General features: G+C 32.5%; 1 protein-coding gene across 1 annotated transcript; it reads right to left on the bottom strand.

Moving 5' to 3' along the window:
• Window positions 1-1,121: 1,121 nt before the first annotated feature.
• LOC120182370 (probable E3 ubiquitin-protein ligase RHG1A) lies at window positions 1,122-5,636 on the bottom strand. The gene is made up of 7 exons (XM_039187360.1): window positions 5,500-5,636; window positions 2,689-4,395; window positions 2,191-2,241; window positions 1,880-1,978; window positions 1,663-1,803; window positions 1,471-1,588; window positions 1,122-1,371 (listed from the first exon to the last, which is right to left on the bottom strand). Exons 2-7 carry the CDS (start codon window positions 4,354-4,356, stop codon window positions 1,358-1,360), a joined length of 2,091 nt encoding a protein of 696 aa, XP_039043291.1. The 5' UTR covers window positions 4,357-4,395; window positions 5,500-5,636; the 3' UTR covers window positions 1,122-1,357.
• Between the last annotated feature and the right edge of the window lie 13,884 nt (window positions 5,637-19,520).

The raw sequence follows: 19,520 nt of genomic DNA, 5'->3' as shown, positions 1-19,520 counted from the left end.
CAAAGTGGGATATGAAGACAAAAGAAATGACGTGTATTGATTTTAGAAAGGGAAAGCTGCGAGGAACTCGTTACTCGACAGCCATGTTATGGTTGGCAACTTTGGTTTTGTAATGCCACCACCAAACAATTATTGTCCTTTTTCTTTTTGGCCTTCCGCCGCCCACCAATGAAAATGAGGATAAAATCAAAATAAATTAAAATTAAGAGGTCTAATTTGATATTTACCCATATATTTAAGAATTGGCCACTATGCTTTGGTGACAGATTATGCATTCAATTCGGTGACATCGATGGCAACCCCAAATGTAGCTTGTGTGGCAGCTTTGCTAAAAGCAGTGAATCCTTAATGGAGTCCAGCAGGCCATCCGATCAACTTTGATGACCACGGCCTACTCCATCAATAACAATGGAAGTACTTTGACAAATCAATTGTACGTTCGTCCTGCAACACCTCCAGATTACGGTACTGCTGGACATATCAACCCCAACAAAGCATTGGATCCCGGACTCATTTACGACATGGAAACACAAGATTACATCGATTTCCTGTGCGGCTTAGGCTACAAGGGCACGGAGATGAGAGCTGTTCTTAGATGAAACCAATAGAACTGCACCCGAAACGAAACGGACCTGAACTACCCATTCGTTTTGCAACTTTTCCAGGGTGGTTAATAACGAGGGAGATGATCAATCAGTTTACCGGGATGTAGTGGGGAGCTCCACATGGCTGAGACTCATTGCTGAACCGAGCACTCTGACGTTAACGAAGAAATATGAGAATCAAAGGTTTGATGTGAGTGTAGAGAATGATAGAAATGGTTCCCGGAGCAGACTTACGGTAATCTCAAGTGGATTGATCAACGCCATCGGACCATCTCAAGTCCTAAAGTGGCCCTGATTTCCTAACCTTTGAATCCTTGTGATCTGTGTCAAAGATTTAGTATGTTGATAAGTTGCTTACGTGCTACTGTCCTTATGCCATTAATCAATGTTCATAGTTGGATTTTGTATGGGTGAAAGAAGCATATATCTATTTTAATAAGTTATTATAACATAGTAATGCTTAAGGAGAAATTTCTTCGAAAACTTACGCTAAAAGAAGAAAGAGGAACACAAGAATGTAAAAGGTATTCGATAATCTATGTCGCCAATGGTAAAAAATTCATACATACAACTCTTAGGAAATGAAAAATGTTGAAAGTAGCTTTGTTCCCAGTGCTTCAGACATTTTGTTTCATCCACCCAGAAAGAGCCTTGTTTGACATAACTGGAAGTAAATTTTAATGCTCATGTGCCATGGATTGATGATCTCAGAATGAAAACCGCTGGGCCCCTATCCACACATTTGAAGGCATCTAGTTCCGATGAACTGCAAAAGCCCAACCAGAACATTAGATGCCGGGTCCTTTCTCTGACCTGAGGAAGACCTAATTGTCTGAAAACAACCAGACATATCATTTAGTCAGACCTGTTGTTTTACAAATGGGGCACAAGTTTTTGAGCATCAGCCATTGTCTAATGCAATCAGCATGGAAGTCGTGGCCACATTCCAGTGTCCCAAGATCTTCTCCATCATTATATTCTTCCTGCAAGTTTGTAAACAATTATTTACAAGGTCCGTAAAATCAGTTACGAAAATGCAGATGAGAAGATCCATTACCTGACAAACACAACACGGTTCAGCCTCCAACTGAGCTCCTGGTGCACCAGAGTGCCTTCGTCGTTTCAAACGGTTTAATATGGTTTCTTCACTCAACCCTGTGCTTACATTACCAATGCGTTCTTCCAGAGCCAATAACTCCTATTACCCACAAAGCAATTCTACTGTGAGAAATTTCAAACACAAAAGATTAGGATGCCAAGAATATAGATACGACCTCATATGACATGTTATCAACATCAAGCCGCATGTCCCTATGCCGGTCATGAATATCAGCAACCCCTAATAGTACTGTTTGATCGAGGATCATGACATCCTGCATAAAAGCATAATTAGAAGAGAATGACGCTTGGGGAAGAAGTAAGATCCAGAATGACATGGCCATTCCCAAAGTCCCTAGCAGAATGGCCACCTATTGAGCATAACAACATATGAACTATTAAGGTAAAGACAATTTTTTCATGCTTCCATGTTTTAGTCGGTGATGATAGAACTGAATCAAATTACACCGTTAAAATAAATTTGTACCTCAAACCGCAGGTTCTCCCGCCTCCGCATGAGATCCAAGACATTGCGAATCTGCCCCATAAACAAAATGTCAGATCTAATTGAATGGATCTTTACTATGGCCATATGTAATATCTCGTACGCAGGTAAAACCATGAGTTTACAAGATAAGTGGTGGCATTTAAATTCGAGTGGTCCAAATAGAGAATAAAGTGCAACACATGAATAAATGATTCGTGAACTAGTGCATGAATTTTGGATATCGATGCCCAAGGTCATATCTTTCAGACATGCAATCAAAGGAAAAACAACATACACATTCTACACAATTAGCATTGCTCTATCAAACAAGGAGTTTACTTTATCTATACCAGGCATTTGATTTCCAGTGACAATTAGCTTGGCAGCAAATTAAGTAGTAGTGTTAAGGGAACCAGGATTTGTACTTTGTTATTGTTTCAATTTGAGGGGAAACAGAAAATCTATCACAATCAGAAAAGATGGAGTTCAAAGGCAGACCTCAGATGCAACAAGCCTGCTTCTTCCTTCAGTGGCAAAAGCTAAAGTTCGCAATGAGCGGGGAATTCCAAGCAAACCAGCATCTTGTCTCTCCAACCATGGCAATGACCTAGGATATGAACGATGGTGACCCTGATTAGCTGCTTGAGAGGAAAGCAACATCTCTTCCGGAAAAGCAGTAGGTCCTGAAGGATGTGAAGAATGATTGTCCTGGCCTCCAGCTTCAGTGCCAAAGGAAGACATTAATGATTGACGAACAAGTTCTGACAATCTTCGTGGGTATTGTGAAGAGGAGTTGGGATGAGGAACCCAGGTAGATGCAGACGTTGCATTGGCAACAGAATTTGGACCTGCGTGGGAAGTAAAAGCAATATTTCCAGGAGCACTAATACTTCCACTGCTTAAACCATGATTTCTAAACAAAGTTCTTAGTTCTGGTGCAGGAACCAACATACGATGATCTAATTGGTTTCTGGCCATGCTTCTTGATTGGTGTCTGGCCATGCTTCTTGATTGGTGTCTTGCACGTGGTACAACATTTCTATCAGGTGATAGATTCGAGTTTGATGAACTGCCAGTTCTTGAGCCAGAATCTCCATTTCGAAGCAAAGTTGGAACATTAATTACGACATTCGGGTTTTCAGAACTTACATTAGGTACAATTGGTGCTGAACTTAAATCCAGAGAATCATCGATTGGAAGAAGTCTTGATGACTGCGGTGCATACGAAACAACAGACTGCCTAACTGTATCACCTGTAGAAATTAGTGAACGGGCGATAGGTTCTTGTATACTAGAAGGATTTATTCTCAGCCGGAAGTTCCTGCGTGAGCTTTCTGCAGTCGGTGGTAAAACAATTGGTTCAGGAATGCTGTCAGATACTGATCCTCGAATGTCTAATCCAAGTCTAGGGTGAGCCTGTCTTGAGTGGGGAGATATATTCACATTGCTTCCTGCAGTATAGCTAGCAGAAACTCCATGCCATGCACTACTTTCTGCACTACTTCCACTAGAAGAGGATTGCCCAACATTCCCTTCCAGAGCCTTTCTTTTGCACGATGCACGATGGCCCTCATACGAGCATCCAGGTTTGTCATCATTATCATCCCCAACATGCCCAGCAATTCCGGGCAAAAGTAGAAATGCTTCAGAACCAGCACCCAGTGAATTCTGCTCACCTTCTGATCCACTAGGCTTATAGTGATTAGACCGTTCTGTAACTTGACAGTTATTATCATCATGACCAACTAATCCATCATTTAAACTTTGATTCTGGGGAACTACATAAGAATTGGAACTTTGCGCAAATAGAGAGCTCTGTTCATACCTCTGCCCTTCCAACCTCAGACCAGCATTTGCAGAAGCACTCATAGACAATGACCATCCATGATCCGTTTTCTGCTCATTATAGCTTACTTCAGTTTTGGTGCCACTAGAGCTAGGCTCTCCCAAACTCCATCTACCCGGCTGCTCCTCTCGACCAATAGAATTCACATATCCAATGTTCAAGTCACTAGATGACAGCAAACAATTAGGCAATCTGTTTTCTATAGGATTTTGAACATTATTCCAGCAAACCTGCTGTTCAATAGCAGCATTACTTGATGTAGTGCTGTGATCAGAGAAGGTTTCAGGCAAGGAACCAATAGTACCCCTTTGTCCCTGCATTATGACTCGTATGGATTTCCGTGCAAATATCCTGAAACCCTGAAGAATATTCCAATACAAATTGTAAGTAACCAATTTCTATATTTCTAATAGCAGTGGAGTAGTTTAAGTCTGCTTTGAAGAGACATATTTGCCTCTCAGACGTCAAGAAATCAATCATTGCAAATAATATATCACCAGGGTGAGTGATACCGTGGCATATGTTAATTTGTTTTATCATTCTTGTATAAGCACTTGAAATCAATAATCCACAATTCTAACGGTATGCATACTTTCTAAGAGAAAAGAGAAAAAAATAACATAACATAGAACATCAAAGAGAAGCAGCTGCCTCTAAAATCTAATATCCAACACTAATAATAGGATAACAACAAGGGTGCAGAACCAAGACAGCAACCAGAAATTATATTCAAATGCAGTGGTTAGCACGAACCAAAAGATACTAATTCACTCAGTAAAGCATATCATCAACAAAGATGGCGAAATGTGATGCTAGCCTGTGTTCCCAGGCCCTCCATTTCCCCAAAAGTACAAAACATCATTTTAAATTGGATCAGCAAAACATAGAACCACTCAAGAGCACTGGGCAATCAGGAATTTTAAAATACAGAGAACCAAAATCAAACAATAATGAGCATCAACTAACAGCAAATATCCAACTGTGGACCAAAACGAAAGCAGACACAAGGTTCCACGCTGCTCCATATAAAAACAAAACGCTAAAACAAACTGAATACACACAGAGAAGCGCCATTAAACAGAACAAAATAAAACAATAGTAGAAAGAAATTATCTAAAGAGAGCCTCGACAATCAACCAACATGTGAAAAGACAGCAAAGAATCACAGACTTTAAACACAAATTGCTAAGACCTCAAAGAATACGCAGATTCATGAAAAGAAAAAACCATAAAAATCAAAACCTCAAAAAAGAAAATATCCATACATGACCTGTTAAACCAACAGCCAAATATTTCAAGAAAAGAAGGGAAAAAAACAGAGAGAATATCCTACATTCATCTGACCATCAACCGATCAAACAAATATAAACATGAAAACCACACGCAGATCGCTCACCAAACGAATAACCATGAAAATCATTGATCAATCTAAAAGAATCTTAACAAGGAGATGAAGATTATACCACAAAACCCGGATGAAAAAAGGTTGTCTAGAGCTATTATCCCCTGCTTTCTCAAGAAGAGAAAGAGAGACAGGAGAAAGAAGAAAGAAGAAAACCCAACAAGAGAAGAGCTTTGAAAGATTAAATGAAACACCTTTATGCAAGAAACAAAGAGAGAGATAGACTAAAAAGGAGTACAATACCAAATTTACCGAATAACCCACAAAGGAAGAGCGATAATAAGAGAAGGAAACAGAGAGTCCAGGAAAAGGTCATAAAGAGCACCTCCCTACCAAAGACTTGAATATCAAAAAAACAATAAAGACAAATACAGTAATTAATATAGTTATCTTCTACACAGAGGAAATTACGGTGAGTTAAAAACAAAATTTTATTTATTAAAAATTCATGGAAAAAAACTTTATTTTTTACATTAATACATGTAACAGTTATGAAACCTTTTAACAAAATTAAATTTATTCGATTTATCGTATTTTTAAGAAAATTAATTACTTTTATCAAAGGTGAAATCTTTTACAATTTTAGTAAATATAAGTAATGTTATAAATTATCTTGATTTTTTCAATTATCTCGTCATCTAATAATGATATAAAAGTATAAGTATTGATTAAATTATTAAAAAAAATAATTTTTTAAAGATAAAATCTCTTAAATTTTTATAGTTTTTAATTATGATAAATATAATAAATTATTTAATATTTTAAATATCTTCATTGATATTTTTAGTAAATAAAAAATTTATATGCTATATAATAAATGAAATAAAAATTAACAAAATTAAGTATAATTATTTAAAATTGTGTAATTTCAAGAAATTTTATTTTAATAAATTTGAGTAGCTTTGTTGTATAATTATGATAAATGTTAAAAGTTTTATGATATTTTTGAATCATTCTATCAACATTTATCATAATTACTACATCTCCTTTCTCACCGCTTGCTTTGCCCCTCAGCAACCACTCTTTATCTTTATTTTTGACCAACAAAGCCCCATAAGAAAGGGAACAGCTTGAGTGAAATTGTCTGCACTTATTTGTTTTTGTTAAAATTATCATTATAGATTTTATCGAACAGTATCGGTTTTAATGTTGAACATCGATTATTTATATTTTCATTTTATTTATAATTTTTTAATAAAATATGCATGTTTGTGACACGTTTTTATCTTTATAACGCACATTTTGTCTTCTTTCTCGATGATTTAGTCGTTATTTTTATTTTATGTTTTCTTAAAGTTAGATATAAGAAAATCATATATCTCTATAAAGTTATATGTTGAGATATGTGACATGGATGGATTGCATAAGGGATAATTATGGTGGGGTGAAACTGGATGTTATTATGTTATATTAATATATAAATTTCAATTTAAAATGTAAATAAATATAAAAAATAACACGTAATATGAATATGAAGTCTATATTTTTCTCTAGTTTATTATTCCTATATGCATTTACACAAAAATTATTTTAAATATGAATATTATAATATTTTAAAGAAAATTTTACTAATTAATTCAGTGTATAAGTTTAGATTAAAATATGTTGCTAAACCTTATAATTTGACAAAATTTGAGATTCAATCCCTGTATTTAAAAAGTTGAAATTATACCCCCTTAATTTCTTTTACAAAATGTTAACAGTGTCAATAATTAAATAAAGATTATTAGATCGAATAAAAGTAGATGATATAATTTTTAACCTTTTAAGTACAAGGATAAAATCATAAATTTTATTCAAGTATAAGGACCTGCTTCACATTTTAACTGTTGATTTTAAAATCATATAATTGTAAATTAATTTTTATTATAAATTCTAATATGACTATATAATTTAAATTAGATTTTACAAAAGTTGATGATTTTTTAAATATAATTTCTTTAATTATAATAAATTGTATAAATATGATTATAACTATAAAATATAATTATATTCTATCATCAGTTGCTTACTTTTATATTATATATCACTTACAAGTATTTTATCATATGTATTATATCAGTATGGCTAATTAAATGGTAATGAGAATAGGTTATAGAGTCATAGATAGAAAAATGTTGATAAGCATGACCTCCATTAAATAGTAATGTGGTGAAATATGATAAAACTTAGACTTGAATAAATACATAGAATATTGATATTTAGTTAGAGAAGATATATATTATACACATGTCTATCTGTTTATACTTATATTTGATGCTTATATTTATAAGCTGCATGAAGTATGATATAATAGAAGTGTGCTATTGAAATTGTAAAATTTAGTGTTGGAATGTTTTCATTCATAGGTCATAAATTTCGTGATTCGTGATCGGACAACAACATCATCAGATAAATCTAAATGAGAATACCCGAATATTGTAACACCCCCAACCCGTACCCGACCCTGATACGAGTTTGAGGTGTCACATTGACTTCTCAAAACATTTACTTTTACAAAATACCCAAGATTCAATTTGATATTTCTAATAAAACCATTTTACTTTCTATGATATAAAACATATGGTTTTACAAAACTGATCAGAGCGTATCTAATACAAATCTCTTAACTACATGCCAACTAGATTCTATATAACAAAATACATGTTATTCATTTAGGTTCTGATCTGACCTTTGGTAAGGAGAAATTAACATGTCTTGCTCCTCTTAGCTTCTTTTCCTGCTTTCCTGAACCTAGGTGTGAAACACTCACACGCTAAGTTATATACTTAGTGAGACATATGAATACATATGTAAATTATCAAATGCATGTACATATCATGTAATACAACGTCATACTTGTATACATACTTTTTCATGTAACAATTACATACACACATGCATTCCATCATTTATATTTTCTCATACTCTTATATGATTATCCTTTCTATCTCTTATCTCTTGTTCATATGATCTCTTATTTTCATATTCTATATCTTATAACATGTTCTTACATCATCATATGAGTCATTGATATTCATTCATATATATACATTAACATATATTCATGTACATCACATAACAAATGCCATAACCCATAACACACATTCTTTCCTATAACATATACACATATTCACATATATCATCATATAAAACATGTAACACATTTCTCATTACAACTCACATTTTATTGTTATCTTTTTGGTTAGCCCATGCACACTACTGAGAACTTAAGGTATGCGAGTACATAGAGGTTATGCACTATGCTGTCACCACAGCTCGTATAATTCCCACTAGGAGCACGTAGAATTTGTCTCGAATGACCACTTAAATGTCCTGAAGGACCACTTAGATGTCCCGAAGGACCACATATAACACATATATCTCGAAGGACCACTATGTCCTGAAGGACCGCGTAGACCCTCGATTCTTGGCATGCCAACTATACCTATATCTCTCATAACACATGACATGGGCATTATCATTTACCTCATTACACATTCACATATTCATATCACATAGTTCTTTCACATAGCTCTTTATCACATTTCATATGATCACATAATCACGTAGTTTACTTTCACGTAGCATTTTCCATGAAATTCACATTATTCATCCTTTTCACACATGGTCACATCACATAGTTCTTTATCACATTTCATATAGTTCACATATACCTTTTTCTCATATGCATGTAATCTTATGACTTATTATCAATATCTCATAGATCACTATCATACAACACACATCTCATAAAATGTAATGCAACAAGGCATATTCACCTAGATCACAAACATAGAGAAGCAATTACATCTCAACATATCCATAGACTCGAATTTCTCTAAACATCATATCACTACCTGCTTACATCTAGTACTCATATTACCTAATATCAGAATTAGACTTCTCGCAAGTCATAATTCCTTAACATAACTACACTTCATATCATGTACCAATAACACTACCAAGCTCTTTCTCTTTCTTGCGTAACTTACTCTGACGACCTATCCGAACATTGCTTTCGATCGATGTCTAGACAATCATGTATTAATACTTATCAGTATCCAATTGATATACTATAATCTATTAATTCTTAGACTGAAAGAAATATTTATTCCATTTCCTATTGAAGTGCATCGGTACATTCTACAGTGTATCGATGCATCCCTTAACAGGAGCATCGATGCACTACCCATGTATCGGTACACAATTTACATTCGATGTTTCCATTTTAATGGGTGTATCGATGCACTCCCTATGCATCGATGCACTCATTGCATTCGATGTTTATTTCGTTGAGAATGCATCAGTACCCATTGAATGTGTATCGATGCACACAACCCAAAAATTACATTTTAACACGAAAATCACTTCATTCTAACTCAATTATGCCATACTTCAACCCCTTTCATATCCTAAACTCAAACACACATACTTAAGCCCATTTGTACTCATTATCACATCTTAAATCTCCAAATCCTATCCTCTACATAGGCTTCAAGAATCATACTCAAATTTTATCATGTTTTAAATCCAATTTTAACATTTCATATCTCTTAAATAAACTATTGATAAGTCAAATTCTTCATTACAACTTTAAAAACCTCTTTCTATCAAAAGTTCATTTCTAAACCCATAATAGAATTTCTCTTCTTACTCTCTTTACTTGATGATTTAAATTCATATAAGCTTTCCTTAAGCTTATATAACACTCAAATAATCAAAACCCACTTATAAATCCAAGAATTCAACACTAAAATCAAACTTACCTTTTAAACTTGAGCTACGGGAAGGAGAGGAAGAGAGTAAGAAGAAGGCTTCCAGAATTCTCCCAAACCCACGTGTTTAACCCTTATTTAAAGGGGGAAAATATCCTTTAAGCATAAAAGACCAAAATGCCCCTTTAATTCATCCATTTATGCTATTTAATCCATCCTTAAAATTTCCTTACTTAAGTCCCTAAACTTTTAACTAATTTCTAAATTGAGCACAAAACTTTCAAAATTCTCACTTTAGCCACTAGCCCTAATTTTGGGATATTACAAATCTCCTCTCATTTAAAAAAAACCGTCCCTGAATTTTCACGGCACCCACAATAAGAACATATCTTCTAATGTTCTTATATTGTTTTCTTAACTTAATATTCCCTGTTTTCTGTTAATAGACTCACCTCTGTAAATCCATGTAATACTGCTTATATATAAACCCATACTTTAATCCTTATACCTCAATATCATAACTCAATTGATTTCTATTCTTATTCTCTAATTACTTACCACATAAACCAAATCTTTCCTCATTTCTTAATCTTTGTTTGTACCTCAATACATATAATCTTTTCATATTACCTTACGCACTTTCTTATCCCTTATTCTTTTATTCCTTCAAAAATCAAAATCTTCTTATCATATCTTTTCTTTAATGTTCACCTACTCTTTTTCTATCACTTATACTCATCCCTAATTACCAATCTTCATCATATCTTCATAACTTTGATAAATAACTTCACTTATATAAAATCTCATGCTTAACCATCTCTTATACTTGTATTTTCCTTCCTTAAATCCCTCTTTTCGACATACAAATATTTATCTCCTTGTCTTCATAATATTTATCTGATCAAAATACACAACCATATTCAAATCCATATCATAATTGATTAAAACATATACTTTACTTAATCAACTAACCTTTCACATCATCTGACATACCGTCTTTACTTCTAATCATACTCGTAATCCATGCCTAATATAATCTTTATCATATCTAATTTCTAAACTCTATATTTTCATAATCACGATCTCCTTATAACATAACTAACATGTATTTTCCATCCGATATCACATATTCTTTTTATTTCCCTCATACTTATCCTTGATCATCAATCTTTATAACATTTTCATAACTCTGATAGTCAACACTCTTTGCACAAATCTTATTCTTTGTAAAATCCTTGTTCAAATCATATATAACCATTTACAAATTCTACACCATACCTTGTTATCTTAACTTGACATCATCTTTAATCCTTTAAATCTAATACATTAATCATCACTTACCCTTGTCAGTCAGCAACAGTTCTTCTAATCATATACACTCTTATTCACACGTTATGATTCCCCTTTTTAAATTCATAATCTCTGGCTTTATACATCTTATACGCTTGTCACTGACACATATTCTTGAACTCTTCTACCAATTCTCACTGCATCATTTGATCTTTTAACGCTCTTATGGTGACACTTGTTCACCATATTCTATCTTATCCACTAAATAACAAAACGACTCCATCACCTTTCCGATTCAAAATAGTGAAAACTTTTGATCATTATTCGGATATGATTTCAACTTTCTGAATCAACCTTTAATCTTATAAGACACTTTCTGTGGTTTCCGCTCTTCATCCTGCCTGGCCAGGGTGATGAATTGCTATCACCATTAGATTTGTCGGCTATCGATTCACTTCGACAATTTCTATAATCAATTTCTACTATATCATACAAATCTTATTCTAATAGCAAGACAATACTCCTTACTCTATCATATCAGAAATTTTCACTTTAAGTTGGCATGTACATATTTTAAACCTTATTTGACTTCGGTTTAAGCCTAGAATCGGCTAAACCTTAGCTCTGATACCATTAAATGTAACACCCCAACCCGTACCCGACCCGGATACGAGTCTGAGGTGTCACATTGACTTCTCAAAACATTTACTTTTACAAATACCCAAGATTCAGTTTGATAATTCTAATAAAAATATTTACTTTCTATGATATAAAACATATGGTTTACAAAACTGATCAGCGCGTATCTAATACAAATCTTTTAACTACATGCCAACTAGATTCTATATAAAAAAATACATGTTATTCATTTAGGTTCTGATCTGACCTTTTTAAGGAGAAACTAACCTGTCTTGCTCCTCTTCATGCTTTCCTGAACCTACGTGTGAAACTCTCACGCTAAGTCATATACTAGAGAGACATAAATACATATGTAAATTATCAAATGCATGTACATATCATGTACATATGAAATTCACATTATTCATCATTTTCACACATGGTCACATCACATAGTTCTTTATCCCATTTCATATAGTTCACAGATACCTTTTTCTCATATACATATAACATATTATTTCTCTTTTAACTTATATTACATATGCATGTAATCTTATGACTATTATCAATATCTCATAGATCACTATCATACAACACATCTCATAACATGTAATGCAACAAGGCATATTCACCTAGATCACAAACATAGAGAGGCAATTACATCTCACATATGCATAGACTCGAATTTCTCTCATATCACTACCTGCTTACATCTGGGTACTCATATTACCTAATATCAGAATTAGACTTCTCGCAACTCATATTAACATAACTACACTTCATATCATGTACTCACCTGATCACCATAACTACCAAGCTTTCTCTTTGCGTATCTTACTCTGACGACTATCCGAACTTTGCTTTCGATCTATGTCTGCACAATCATGTATTAATACTTACAGTATCACATTTCATATAGTTCATATACCTTCTCATATGCATGTAATCTTATGACTTATTATCAATATCTCATAGATCACTATCATACAACACACATCTCATAAAATGTAATGTACAAGGCATATTCACCTAGATCAAACATAGAGAAGCAATTACATCTCAACATATCCATAGACTCGAATTTCTCTAAACATCATATCACTACCTGCTTACATCTAGTACTCATATTACCTAATATCAGAATTAGACTTCTCGCAAGTCATAATTCCTTAACATAACTACACTTCATACCATGTACCAATAACACTACCAAGCTCTTTCTCTTTCTTGCGTAACTTACTCTGACGACCTATCCGAACATTGCTTTCGATCAATGTCTAGACAATCATGTATTAATACTTATCAGTATCCAATTGATATACTATATCTATTAATTCTTAGACTGAAAGAAAGATTTATTCCATTTCCTATTGAAGTGCATCGGTACATTTCTACAGTGTATCGATGCATCCCTTAAACAGGTGCATCGATGCACTACCATGTATCGGTACAATTTACATTCGATGTTTCCATTTTAATGGGTGTATCGATGCACTCCCTATGCATCGATGCACTCATTGCATTCGATGTTTATTTCGTTGAGAATGCATCAGTACCCATTGAATGTGTATCGACGCACACAACCCAAAAATTACATTTTAACACGAAAATCACTTCATTCTAACTCAATTATGCCATACTTCAACCCCTTTCATATCCTAAACTCAAACACATATACTTAAGCCCATTTGTACTCATTATCACATCTTAAATCTCCAAATCCTATCCTCTACATAGGCTTCAAGAATCATACTCAAATTTCATCATGTTCTAAATCAAATTTTAACATTTCATATCTCTTTAAACTGACAAGTCAAATTCTTCATTACAACTTTAAAAACCTCTTTATATCAAAAGTTCATTTAAACCCATAATAGAATTTCTCTTCTTATTCTCTTTACTTGATGATTTAAGTTCATATAAGCTTTCCTTAAGCTTATATAACACTCAAATAATCAAAACCCACTTATAAATCCAAGAATTCAACACTAAAATCAAACTTACCTTTTAAACTTGAGCTACGGAACGAGAGTAAGAAGAAGGCTTCCATAATTCTCCCAAACCCATGTGTTTAACCCTTATTTAAAGGGAAACAAATATTGTTTAAGCATAAAAGACCAAAATACCCCTTTAATTCATCCATTATGCTATTTAATGCATCCTTAAAATTTCCTTACTTAAGTCCCTGAACTTTTAACTGATTTCTAAATTGAACACAAAACTTTCAAAATTCTCACTTTAGCCACTAGCCCTGATTTTGGGATATTACAAATATAGTAAATAATTATTTAGACGATGTAAATGTTGAATTTGTTTTGATTCCAAATCGTAATGTAATTGTATGCATTATTTTAAAAACAAAGGAACTCCAAACTTTTGTACAACTATTTTAACTTTATATTTGTTTAAAAATTTTTAGGTCACTTTCATTATTAAATGCGGCACTCGCACACTTATTAATTTGTAAGCCTGATTTGGGGTGTTACATACTTTGTTGTATACATTTAATTATTTAGATTGAAACAATATAATAAAAAATGAATTGAATTAAAATTGATATGTAATTAACGTTTGCAACATCATAAAAACCAATTTAATACATAACATTATATATTTAGTATAAAATTAATAATTCATAATTAATATGTTATTAATATAAAAATTATTTTTTATTAAATTAAGTGATTTGCCTATATGGGTATGATTATTTATCTATATGAATTCATCAAAATGTATACATTTTATTTTTACTGTAATATTTTTATAACAACTTAAATAATAATAATCTATGTTTATAATATTTAAATAAATCAATAATAATGTTCTTATTAATAAACTTTAGATGTCAATTTTAAAATTTTAAACATATTTTCATCTTTTCTTTTAATATTATTAATTGATGCCCATTTTATATAATCAAACAATGATATTGAAAATGTCTTAAGAGAATATAAGCTCATCAAAGGCCTCGACAACTCTTCAAGGTTTCGATGGATGCGAAAGCTTAAACGCTAATGTGATCACTAGCCATCAAGATAAGAAGAAGACAAAAATAACAAAGAATAAGAACAATGTGATAATAGAGAAATAAAGTAAATACTTAGAGTTGTATAACTCTCTTTAACACAAAATTATCTCTTTACAGTTTAACACTTGAATGGTTACCATAGGTCATATATTTAATTATTTATTTATTTATTTAATAATTTTTAATTTTTATATAATATTATAACAATTTTACGATTTTTTTTCATCTACAATGACACTTTTCAAATGAGGCATACATAAACCAAACGTAGCTTTGGTATAGTTTAATAGGATACTATGTGAATGACATTAGATTTCTTACCTTTTATCCCATAACAAATGGAATCCGTTTTCACTTTTCTTAAAAAAAGGTGATTTTTAGAGTGAGTACATGAAAGTATTCATAACTCCTTATATGATTTAAGTTTGAGTAATTACATTATAAGGTGTGAATTGCTAATAATTAAGAAATGTTTTGAATAGATATTATCTTATAATCATTTTAGATTATTAAAAAAATGGATGTATCGGTTATGCACGTATATATATATGGGTTATGATCCATTTACACCAATCGTATATACATTTATAGGATATCGTTGGATGAGGAAAATCAAAGAATGAGATTAATTTTTGTTTCTTTTTCAGTGAATATCTTCTCATTTCCTATCGTTAATCTTAGCATTTGATTATCTCATTCAACGATCCTAAAAAAGTGTGAAACTCTTAATTTACATTGAGTATAATTGAATCCTTATATATGTGTGTTGGGGGATAAGATCTTGTTATATAATATAAAACTCTTTTAGTGAGAAATAAAAAGATATTCACTTGAAAAACACAAATAATCAATTTCAACCATCTATTTCACTCATCTAAATGCGTGTGTGTATATATATATCATTGTTTTGCTTAAAAGAGGTGTGAGATGAGAACAAAATGACCCAAAGGCACCCTTCCCTCTCACCCCCATTGAGTATTTTTGCCGCCCAAAAGGCCAAAACTTACTTTCAATATTGTTTAGTCTCGTCTTTCATATCTAAATCGTGGGGTGGGGGCCTCTCTCCTTGTCTTCTCTTAAGAGCTCAAAGGTGGTTGCTTTACTTTGCGGTTCCTTTGTTTTTATCATATTAATGCGGCCATTTGGACATACGAGTTCTGCTTACACAACAAGATTGAGAAAGATCTTGCATCCAAAATTGGTTGAGAACTATTGAATCTTTGATGCCTACGTGTTTGATTATGTATCAGAATTTGGACATGTTTGAAAAAAAAATCACAACTTGGACCTTATACTAATTCTAAAAGATAAACATGAAATAATAGGAACATGAAACGACAGTCTATTTGTTTAAAGTCTGTTCGTGAATGGTGGGGTTATTGGAGTGATTGAATCAATTAAATCAATGAGCAATGGTTGTGAACCATGAGTCTATGACCCAAGTTTGTTCAACCGACCCACAACCTCTCAGCCTGTGTTAGCATATGGGAAGGGTTGGATGTTGAATGCAATGATGATGATTATTCACGTGGCAATGCCAAATTCATGGCTGTTCGTAGTAGCTTCTTGTTTTTTTTTTTGGAGGGGGGGGGGGAGGGGGTAGACACTTTGGGCAAGATAGTGAAGTTCGTGATAAGGTTTCGACCACAGAATTAGAACATGGATGTGGGAAAGATGAGAACAACTTGCGTATGAAGTGGTTTAATTTCATAATTTTGTAATAAAAAATCTTTACTGTATTACTTGTAATTGCTATGCTCCTTTTCTATAAAAAAAAGTCTTAGCAGCTTGTTACTTTTCTTTTTAAGTATGATTGATAAACAACTGTACTAATATTTAACTTTATTGATAAACAACTATTATTATTGATATGGATTGCCGTACGTTGATTTTATTATTTTCTCCGTTTTCAATAATGTTATGTTTGTGGTACATTTTCTTTTATCTTTTAGCATATTTTAATCTTTTTAATCAATTTTTTAAAGGTTATATTCGTAAATAACTTTTTAGAGTTGAATTCTCCCTCCCTTATTTGTTTTCTAGCTGCTACAGTGTGCAGAGTGGGTTTTTTTAAAGAGGGAACGACCGGTCAACGTTGAAGACGTTCATGTGTGACAAAAAAAGGGTCTATTAATTGATAATATTAGTAATTATATCATTAATTTTAAATATAAACGGTGAAAATAAGAACTTACTTAAACCTAAATAATTATGAATATAATTTATTATTCATTAATTGTTGATATTTAATTTAATAAGTAATTAAGTAATTCAGATTATATATATTTAAATTAATTTTCTGTATTTTTTAAAAATAATGTCGAACTTTAAGTGTAACTTTCTAGTATGATAACTTGTAAAGTAGTTCCATTGCAAGGGTAAAATCAATAACTTTGTCCCGTCCATCAAGAAGCGCAAACCGACCAAATTGAACCAACCGAATGACTGAATACAAACACTTAGTTTCGATTATTATGTTTTCTATTATGAATGAAATTTTTAGCTCAAATAGCTATGTTGGACACTTATTGACTAACAATACTTATTCAAATGTTGAAAAAACAGTCGCTAACTAGTTACTAAATGGATTTTAGGATTGAGACATCGCTCTTAGCAATATCAAAGTGAAGTAGAAGCCAGAACATGTTTGATTAATTACTTCTCAGTGTAAGTTAAGATTACACATGAAAAGAACATTAAGAAAACATCATGGTTCAATGTTTCTTTGGGTGTAAATATAATCCGTATGAGCGACCAAGGACCTCTAATCAGACATTCTTCACCATCCAAACCTTTGCACTCCTCCTCATCAACTAAACTTGATTCCTGCAAATTTACTTCTTTCCCAGTAAAGAAAACTTACAGGTGAAGATAACAAGGGTCATCCAACTATTCTTATTTCCAAACTAATCCTTTTTGTTAAAAGATTAGAGGTCGTCTGAACTGGACGTTAATCTATTGAGTATGATATGATAAAATCTAATTTTAAAATGTTTGAGATGTATTTATTAAATCGACTCTTCGTTACATTATATCGTCGAATCAGTGCTTAAAACATTATGACGCCGAACCAATACTTAAAAGCAACGACGATGCAAGTAGACATCATTAAAATATAATTTTATCATATCACAGTCAACATCTTAATGTTCAACTGATCAACTCAGACGATAGCCATTTTTAACGGAAAATAGCGAGTTTAGAACATATGAATAGTTCAGTGACCATTTTATAACTTTTAAAAATCAAGAGACTCAACAAAATAATACTCTATAATTGAAGAATCATTTTATAACTTTTAATATTCGAAAGAATTAATACAATAACCTATACGGGGATCTTTTGTATACTTCACGCAAAAAATAAAGACTTTTAACTAGTAATTCTATCGTTCTTTAATAGTGTATAAACTAATAAACTTATATTTTATAGGTACATCAAATAAATACTTTTAATAATTTATAATTTGCATATTAATGAAAATAAATTATATTTTAAATAATACAATAGCTCAATTTAATGATAATTTGTCATCTAATGTCCTTTTTAACTATTTTTATATATACCAAACTTAATATAATGGAATTTTTTAATAAGGTTTCATAGAAATAATGTAACGTGTTTAGATTTTTGAAATATAAATTTTTGAATCTGATAATCATAAAAATTATTTTAAAATTATTTAAATCAATTATAATATTCACGTACTCAAATCCAATCTTGCGCCAATATTTCCCAGCTTTGAACCTCCCTAAGCGAACCACCTTCAAAGTAAAAGCCTGAAAAACACGATTACAGCAAATGCGAATTCGAGCAGGAGAAGAGACAATCTCCCATAATCACTCGATCTCAGGCAAATACAAATTCGGCTACAACACTCATTGTTAGAATCATTGTTACAGCAGCAAATTGAATGGCTAATGACATTCACCCTCGGTTTTAGATAATTAAAAAGGAAAGCTCTCTTTTGGCCTTTGGTGATGGATATGAGAGCTTCAGGCAGGTTTGGTGAGGGGAAAAGAGATGCTTATCTTTTCTCCGGCTTCACGGTTCTTGTTAACAATGTCAACAAGAGGATTCACGTCTCCACTCTTAAGGCAGCGTTTCAGGTCTATAGTGAGGTTTTGGATGTGTTCATTGCGTAAAGAAACCGAAAAAGACAATCTGTTGGATCAACGTTTGCGTTTGTTAGGTTCAGAAGCATATCCGAAGAAAATAATGTTGTTTTTAGAGCGGATGGTAGGGTGATGGACGGGTTCAATATCAGAGTGTTCCATGATAAAACGTCTGGCAGCCAAAGGATGAGGGTAGATGCTGATAGAAAGGTTCAAAAGGTTTGGAAGCCAGCTTTTAGGGATGCTAGGACTTTCAAAGAAGTGCTTGGTGGTGTTCAGGTTGCTGGTGGTAAGACTTGTGAAAATTTTGATGGTCTTCAGGAGGGGTTCTATA

This window comes from Hibiscus syriacus, unplaced genomic scaffold (assembly GCF_006381635.1).
Source record: "Hibiscus syriacus cultivar Baekdansim isolate YM2019G1 unplaced genomic scaffold, ASM638163v2 tig00112647_pilon, whole genome shotgun sequence".
Lineage (NCBI taxonomy): Eukaryota > Viridiplantae > Streptophyta > Magnoliopsida > Malvales > Malvaceae > Hibiscus > Hibiscus syriacus.
This window is presented reverse-complemented; position numbering and strand designations above follow the sequence as displayed.